This window comes from Halichoerus grypus, chromosome 12 (assembly GCF_964656455.1).
Source record: "Halichoerus grypus chromosome 12, mHalGry1.hap1.1, whole genome shotgun sequence".
Lineage (NCBI taxonomy): Eukaryota > Metazoa > Chordata > Mammalia > Carnivora > Phocidae > Halichoerus > Halichoerus grypus.
This window is the reverse complement of record NC_135723.1, coordinates 95,076,076-95,085,174: the sequence shown is the minus strand read 5'-3', so window position 1 is coordinate 95,085,174 and position 9,099 is coordinate 95,076,076. Positions and strand designations below refer to the sequence as shown.

General features: G+C 44.6%; 1 protein-coding gene and 1 pseudogene across 1 annotated transcript; both read right to left on the bottom strand.

The window, feature by feature from the left end:
• Positions 1 to 1,871: 1,871 nt before the first annotated feature.
• LOC118532583 (taste receptor type 2 member 60) lies at positions 1,872 to 3,034 on the bottom strand. Its single transcript, XM_078059834.1, is given in 7 exon segments — positions 1,872 to 1,944; positions 1,946 to 2,132; positions 2,135 to 2,205; positions 2,416 to 2,545; positions 2,548 to 2,754; positions 2,757 to 2,808; positions 3,002 to 3,034. Coding segments are annotated over 7 exon segments (753 nt in total).
• Positions 3,035 to 7,531: 4,497 nt separating this feature from the next.
• On the bottom strand, positions 7,532 to 8,456 carry LOC144379636 (taste receptor type 2 member 143-like; annotated as a pseudogene).
• Positions 8,457 to 9,099: the final 643 nt, after the last annotated feature.

The window sequence follows — 9,099 nt, the reverse complement described above, 5'->3', positions numbered from 1 at the left end:
CTGAGGAGGGTCAAAGTTCTGATGATTGATTACTCGCATGAAGGTCACAAATGAAGCTATGTGAACAGATGTAAACACAAAAGAAAAAGGAGCAGATGAATCCCTGACAAAGAAGACGGCTGGCTAAGGAAAGAGCCAGGGGGCAGGAGGATGAGCAGGTATGAGGAAGACATAAGAGGAGCAGCAGAGCGGGGAGAAGAACCTAGTAGAGCATCACAGGACTTTCAGGAAGACCTATGGATGGGCAATTATGAGTGGTGTTCATTTTCCTTTTTTTAAAATCTTCTATCAAGATCAGGTTTTACTTTTGTAAAAGTATTGTTAATCAGTATATTTTTAAAAGAAATCACTTATTATGAAGAGAAGCAAATACCGTAGAGACATAAGATGAGGGCTGATGGGGTGCCTGGCTGGCTCAGTCGGAAGAGCTTGCGACTCTTGATCTTGGGGTCGTGTGTTCGAGCCCTACACTGGGTGTAGAGTATTGCTTAAATAAATAAATAAACTTAAAAAGAAGATGCGGGTTGAGGATAACATCACATTTAGGAATTAGGAATTCCTGTGTGTCCTTTAGAAACACATTTGAACAGAATGGGGGAGCAGAAGAGGATTGTAAGGGGTCATGAGGTGGTGGGTGATTCTCAGCAAGTGACTAATTAGCAGAGTGGCCACTTGAGGGGGTAAAAGAATTGGGGGGATTTTTTCAGGAAAGAAGATAAGATGCACATTTGTTGAGGAAAGTAAGGACAAGGAAGAGGGAAAGTTTGAAGATTCACACAGAAGTGGGAATCCTTGACTGAGCAGGGCGTAGGAAAGAAGCAAAAAGAGCCATGAAAAGCCAACAGCAGGTCTTCTAGAAAACCTGTCTTCTAATGAAAAAGAGGAGATGAGGCTTTAGAGGTTTTAAAGCAAATAGAGGGAAGGTTAGGGACCTCAGTTTGAATGGTTCAAGAGGTACTTGAGCTTAAGGAAGGTTTGAGAAGATCTACGGAAGGCAGAAAAGCAGCCTGCACTCTTCACCAAACCAAACCCAAGTCTTTTCTTCTTAAATCTTGTCAGATATAGATGAACCTCCCCCATCAAAAATTTCAGTAGGTCTCAATATCAGCATAAAAGAAATCACCTCTGGGTTCATGGACCTTAACATTCACAAAACAGACTAAGAGAGTAGGCTACTGCAGAGAACATAAGCAATATATATAAATCAGAAACCCCTAGCTTTCATAGGGATCTCCAAAGGTCATCTGCAAATATACAAATCCCAGAAAATACATACTGCCACACACATGCACAAATTGACCATGCTCTGTGAAGAGAGTTCAGACACCAGGAACTCTTGCACAGAAATCTTCACTGCAACAGATGGCTGGAAAGCAGGGAAGTGATTAAAAAAAAGAGAGAGAGAGAAAGAAAAGAAAAGGAGAGGAGAGGAGGGGAAGGAAGGGGAAGAGGAAGGAAACAGGAAGGGGAGGGGAAGGGAAGGGGAGGGAAGGGGAAGGGAAGGGGAAGGAAAGAGGAAGGAGAGGGGAAGGGAAGGGGAAGGAAGAGAGAGGAAGGGATAATTTTAAACTCCAAGAGATTGATCACAGGGAAAATAAAAGTTTCCTGATTCTTTGGCCACATCAAGTCCCACAGGGAACAAAGCTGCATTAGCTACGCACTTGCTGAGTGTAAATCAGTGACGCCAGCCCATTATCTCAGGACCTTCGATCTCACCTTGAAATCCTATTTCATTGAAGTTATTCTCCTCATCATTAAATGTAGCAGAGAGAAAAAGAGCATTAAAAGTGGCAAAGAGATTTAAAGAAGCCATGTCCCATTGCACCATGCCCTCTGCAGTAGAGTCTCTGAGGTTTTTCATTAATTGCAACTCAAGATGCCCAGCACTGTGCACAGCAGCCCCCCTTCAGCACACCTCTCAGCTTGGGGCTGCTCAAGAGCAGTGATGGAGTGGACAGCTATGCATAGATAAATCACTGCCTGTCACACCCAGTGCCTAAATTCCAAGATGGAAAAACACCTGCAATGCTGAGCACCATGAAGAAAATAAGAGAAGAGGATAGCAAAGGAGATGAGAGCCAGGAGAACCTTGATGTGTGGCTGGGCACTGGGGTCACGAAAGCCGTGATGGACAGCAGGGCTTTCTTAGTGTGTCTTTCTAGAGACATGAGCAAAACCATGCCAACAAGGAAGACAAGAGTTGGGGCACCCGGGTGGCTCAGTCATTAAGCGTATGCCTTCGGCTCAGGTCATGACTGCAGGGTCCTGGGATCAAGCCCCACATCGGGCTCCCTGCTCAGCGGGAAGCCTGCTTCTCCCTCTTCCCCACTTGTGTTCCCTCTCTCGCTGTGTCTCTCTCTGTCAAATAAATAAATAAAATTTAAAAAAAAAAAAAAAAGGAAGACAAGAGTAAAGACTGTCCAGGTAACAAGTTTTAAAGAGAAGTAGGATTTCTCATATGATCTTATAGTATTCCCAGTGGCATTCCAAGATTGCAACCCCCTCCTTAAAAAGTAGTAATATAAGCTCTGGTTGCCTATGAAAATAGGATGGTGCTCAAGCTGGAGAGTCCCAAGGAACTAAGCAGCATCCATGGAACCAACCCAGACACCTTCTGTTTTAGCCAGAGGAAGATGGGGAGGGTGTAGGTTGCGGTCTTCACGCAACAGAAAGCACTGAGCTAGGTGAAGAACCATAAGGTGGCAGTGTTCAGAAAGTCCCACTGGAAGGCTAGGAACTGCAGTACAGGGTTGATGGGAAGGCCACTGGATACAGGAAAATATAAATGCTCTTGCTCATCACCACCCACTGCAGACAGAGGTAAGAGCCCCCAGGCTGACTAATAATTTATCACAAGGTTAACAGTGTTCTCTGTAACAACCACTCCATGCTCAGTGTTACAGTGATGAAGAAGCCGTTGCTCACTGCTGTCCCCAGGAACAAAAAAATAAAATGAAATGAAATGATAGCCAGGGTGATGGCTCTCTTATCAGTCAGTCACTGGAGGTTCTGGAACCACGTCATCTCCATTCATCTCTCCTGTGGACAAGATGGGTCCCAAGACTTCAAGGTCTATTCCTGTTGGTTGGCTCTGCAAGGTCCTGCATGACGTTTGCCCCTCCAGCTGCCCCCAAGTGTAGAGGACAGAGTAGAGGACATGGGCCAACTCCTGAGGGTAAAGAGTTTCTTCTTCTCAGAATAGATGCAAATATTGCTAAGGCTCAGTTTCAAAAGTCCCCCTGCCTGCCCCTGAATTTCCCTGCCCTTCCTCTGCCTACTCTCTGCCCATGTCAACATTGGTGTGAATAATATACCAGGCAGGCACTCGCATTTAGGTTCTACTCCTCTAAGCTGACACCTACATGACCGCACACCTGCTGGCAGCCCTGTGAGGAAATCCTCTGTCAGCAGTCAGAGCTCACATTCGTTGGTTGATTGTTCATTCCAGGCATTGTTCTAAGTGTTCTCCACTGTGTTAGTTCTCACTATGACCTTACGAAATAGGTGCTTTTGGAATACTCCCCTAATAGAAAAATGAGCTAAACCTCTACTAAAAGAGTTTAGTTCAAGTCCTATAACTTGTCATGACCATCAGCATCAAAAAGAACACAGGAGACAATTATGTATTTTCAGGCAGGTGACTTTTTTGTTACAACATTTTATAATTAGTGACCTTTAAAGTGGCATTTCATGAAGGAACCCCTACTGGGATAGCAATAAAACCAATGGGATGTGGCAGAAAGAACCCAGGACAATGACTCACCATGAGTTACTGAGTATGTTGTTAGTCCCTCTGTGCCTCAATTTCTCCATCTGTAAGATGCAAAAAGTATCTGGGGTTTTTTTTAAGATGTATTTATTTATTTGTCAGAGAGAAAGAGAGAGAGAGAAAGCACAAGCAGGGGGAACAGCAGGCAGAGGGAGAAGCAGGCTCCCCACTGAGCAAGGAGCCCAACGCAGGACTCGATCCCAGGGTCCTGGGATCATGACCTGAGCCAAAGGCAAACGCTTAACTGACTGAGCCACCCAGGTGTCCCTATCTGTTTTTTTTTTTTTTTTAAGTTAGCTCTACACCCACCATGGGGCTTGAACTTACAACCCCCAGATAGAGAATCACATGCTCTTCTAACTGTGCCAGCCAGGTACCCCAAGTATTATCTGTTCTAAGTCAAGATTGAACTAGAATCTAAGACTACAATCTCAGTTTTTAGAGTGAAAGAAAACATTAAAATAATATTATAAAAGAAAGAAATGATTATAGATTAAGAGTCTCAACTAAGGTCATAGTTACATGGAGGAAAGACCAAGACCCAAACTGATTCCAGGACCAGAGATCTCTGCCATAGTTAGCAACACATCCTTTACTCTGATCTTCATCCTCAGCTGAAGTCAGAGACCAGGTTTTGAGTCTTGTCACAATCACTATCTATGGATCTTCAGACTAGTCATTTAATCTTTCTGAACGCCTCTTTCTTCACCTATAAAATATATGGATCACAAATATATGTGAATATATATCTATACTATCTGCATAAGCATAAGAAAGAATTAAGGTGATGATGACAACTGTTACTATAATAACTACCTTCCATTCCACCCATCCTGCAGAGGGACAAGTAGTCCAAGGAGAATTCAGGAGAGCATCAGAGATGCAGTAGAAGTAAGAGCACCAACTCTTGTACCCTCTACTTTAACCAGAGGAAGGCAGGGTAAGCAAAAGTTATATTTTTCATAGGAATGATGTTCCAAGAGTAAAAAAAAATCATCAATTAAGTGAGTACTTACTTACCCAGGTGAGTGATAAGCAGATTAATTTTTCTACAGGGAGATAGGCAAGGAGAAATTATTCTGGGTCATATATGGCAATATTGAAGGTTCAAGATAAAGTAACATGAGAGTGAAGGAGTATTTTATAGTACATTCCTGTTCTGGCCAGCACTATATCCTACCAGTTCCATGCATACAACCCCATAGAGAACAGAATGCAGAAAACATAGCATCTCTTTCCAGGTCCCAATCCACCTGGAACAAAGATCCAGGCAGAATTGTTCTTCCAATACAGAGCCCTTGCTATGGTGAATACTGTGTTCCTAGAGAAAGGAGAGATAGTGAACCAAGGTATTTTTTCACCTTGTCTTTCTGTGAAGATGCAAATCTTCAGGAGATAGAGCTCCCAACTGCTCTCTTCCTCAGCCTTGTTCCTCTGGCTGACATTTGGCCATTTCCTACTGGACCTTGGAGCAATGGGGCAAACTATGAACTCCCAGTTCTGGAGTGTGGCCAGTCATAGACCTCTCAGTATGGAAGCTCATCCTTCCCATTCACTTCCTACATCTTCGATGGCTTGTACAACTGAAAAGATTCATTCAACAACAATTTACGAGGCATCTCCCATGTCATAAGGACCCTGTGAAAGGCACTGGGGCTACAACAGTGAGCTAGGTACCTGCCCTCAGAGTGTTTTCATGCACCAATCATAAACCACAACATTAACTGGCCACATACTTTGTGCAGATTAAGCTCATCCAAAAAGGTAAATAACCATTTGTATAGAAATATGCAATGTGTTTTGTAGTGATTCTTCTGTTGTTTGTGCTTTTTATTTGTTCACTGCATTTTACTTCCTCATATTCAGATTTATCTTCTCAGGTGGAAGCCAAGTCTGAGAATTCTGAGTTTTCACAGCTGGTCTTTATATGTGTAATGGTGGGGATGGTACAGGTAGGAATCCGGAGTAGATTCTCTATGTGGGAAACACATACCTCAAGGACTCTCTCTGAGAGGGATAAAGTGGGAGGACTCCCAGGCTGCAGTTGGAAATGTTATACGGCATTCTGTTCCCACCAAGAACTCTGAGAAGAGCTCAGTGGGCACAGCAGCAGCAGAGCTTTCACTGGGGTACGAGAAAGACGCTGTCTTGTATGTTGCAAGGAAGGAGACGTGGGCCACTGACGGAGATGGAATTTCCTTATGTCTAGGGAATAATCAGACAAGTTTGGCTACAGCCCAGGGAATGGTGGCATATCAGGCTGGGAAGAGTCCACAGAAAGCCTTGAAAGTCAGGATGAGAAACTGGGTTATGTTTTTGGTCAAGATGGAGCCGCCAAGTGTTTGGGGGCTCTTATGAGCTAAAACCTAGGGAAAGGAGGTTAAGAACATCAACCAGTCAAGAAGGTTGTCCTGAGATAAGCCCACTAGACCTGGCATAACTCAAAGGGCTGTGAACATGTTGCAGGACATTAGAGTCACATCACCATCCTCTCCCCACCCAAGACATTCAGTACAGTTCTGGAACTCCACTGTTCCAGGAAATAGTAGACATAGAAAGGCAGCCTTCCAGGTGCTTCCAGATGAGTGGTCTGTGGATACAGATACCACTGCTGCTCTTGCCTTCACTGCTCCCACCCAACCCTTTTCTAGTCTTTTGGTCTACATACGTTTTTAAAATTAATTCCATCAGCAAAACAAATTTAAGACATGAATCCAACCATATGCATATTTATTTAACTACATGCATGTGTACTTTACTAATATATTCTGTACATCATAAAATATATACACAAAAAAAGGAACTAAAAGGATGAGATAAAAATAAGTGGAAATTGGAGTTGCCACACTTTTCTTTCCACATTCAGTGGATCATTGTGCACACAACTCCGGGATGCAAACACCCCAATTTGGAGACTTACATCCTAGGCACTGGCATTCAGGATCCACCTCCTGGGTGAGCAGACAGGAAGGGAAGGATTATCAAAATTAAGAACAGTAGCAAACTTATTTTGTTTTCCTTCTCTATCTTCTGTTGGCCAAAACCTAAAAGCATTTTCACATCAGACGATTCCTTTTAATTCAACATATAGCAAACATGCAATATCATGGGCAGGGCCTAGAGTGGTGGGAAACTCCTATACACCCTCAGCCTTCCATGGGATCAAACTGAAAAGACTCCATGGGTGGAATCAGTCATAAGCTGGGCACAAAAGAAGGGAATGGACAACGGCAGACAAAGGAAAGAAGGAAGTTCCAGATGGGACAAATGACCACAGGCTAGAGTGAAGAAGATGTGGAGATGTGGGGAGATGGAAAGAATCTTTACTGGGCTGGAGTGGAGAGACTGAGCTGACAGCAGAACAGTGGTGAGGAGGGAAGTTGTGTGTGGAATGGTGTAGGACAATCTATGCCACCATTAAAAAAAACACTTCAGGTTGACCACAGAGACAACCGACAACCATTACAGGTCTCCATAAAGCAGTCTGACCCAAAGGATGCTTGGAGAGCTTTATAATGGCTGCTCATATAGAGGGTATGAGAGGTCTATGGGGCAATGAGGCCAACATCCCAGCCTAGGGTGGCTTGGGACACACACTGGGTGCTAGGAGCAGTGGATGGAATGGCAGGAACAGAGAGGGGTGCAAAAAGAATTAATAGGGCATGGAAGGAGTAGGAAAGAAAGAGGGAAATGAAAAGAGAGAAGGACAGTGCCCAAACTTTACAGGTTCTCACCACTCATGGGCTTGTCCACAGATAATGATTATTGATACTGAGAACTTGAAACAGACCAGCCTTTGTCCAGAGCTTTCCAAAGCCTGGTCTTCTGGACCTTTCTCAGCTTAGGGGTGCTTAGCACCAGGATGCTGGAGTACAGACAGATGCCTGCATAGGTCACCACTTCCCAGGTCCAGTACCAGTGACTCTGAAAGGCTGTGATGTTCATAGAAACAACAATCAGAGACAGGAAATATGATGTATAGAAGACAAGGAAGAAGACAAGTGACTGCAGGGCCATGGTGTGAGCCTGTGTACTAGGATCACGTGGGCCCAGTCTATGGTCCCTTATCTGCCCCAAGTGCTGGCACAGTGAGAACATGAGCAAGAGCGTGGACACCAAGAACAGGAGGAATGGGACTGACCACGTAAGCATTGCACGAGGTAGAATAAAACACCAATAGAAGGGCTGTACTGTATCAGCCAGGATGCTGTTTCCTTGGGAACTCGGGGAGGCAATCATCTGCATGAGAATTCTAGTCCCAATGGCTGATGAGATGACTGTCAGACCAGCGAAGACCAGGGAGCCCAGCAGCAGCCTGGGCACTGGGCACTAACCGAGAAATCCTCCACTTCAGCCAGAAGAAGACAGGGTAGGAGAAGACAGCGATCTTCACACAGTAGAAGACGGCAAGCCAGGCAGTGAGCCAGGAAGCAAGAGTGTTGATGAAGTTCCAGGGGATGTGGTAATAGTCCATTTCAAAGAAGGTCAAGAGGTTGTTCAGGATGGCCACCCCATCCAGGCAGAACCGGGCGGCCAGGAAGGCCATAATCATGTCACCTGCGGGCAGCACCTGGCGTCACACCCACTCCCTGCCCAACACAGTAACTATGAAGCCATTCTGCAGCACTGCAGCCAACGACTCCAGGAAGAAGATGACCATGAAGATCAGTGCAGGTGAGGAGGGCATCCTCTCCAGGAAGCTCTGCTCACACTGGGACACATCCACAAGGAAAAGTGGCCTCTCTGGCCAAGCCACTCTGTTGAGACGAGAGATCCAAAAGCTCTCTCCTTGGATTCACACAAAAGCCTAGCTGCTAGCAAACGCCTCCAGTACTGCAGGATTTGAAAAGACGATCCCTGTGATCTCTCTCGGCATGCAAATCACTCCCAGCTCAATGACTTGCTGTCTATATTTCCTTAACCTGTATTTGCCTGCTCCTTACCAGAGCCAGAGGCAGGGAAATGTTAAGAGAAGAGAGACTCCATGAGTGATTGAAAATACTCATATTTTGTACTTTATTTCTTAACCGTATTATTTTTTTTTCCTAACTTTTCTTTAAAAGATGTCCTTATCCTTGTTTGGCTCCCCTAACCACAAACCTTCCCCGACGCTTCATGTCCCAGTTTAATATTTTATTCACTAGCCTGTACACATTACAATAAGGCCCATCTCTTGAATGGGTGAAGTAAGAAGTCATCCATATGCACAAGCACCAGGAAAAGGCTCATTTTCTCTTCCACTGACTGCTCATGCTGCCTAAAATTTCACTGGCAGGCTCCATATTGAAGTTTGAGGAGTCTGCAGTTAAAATGTGAATATCCCTGATGTG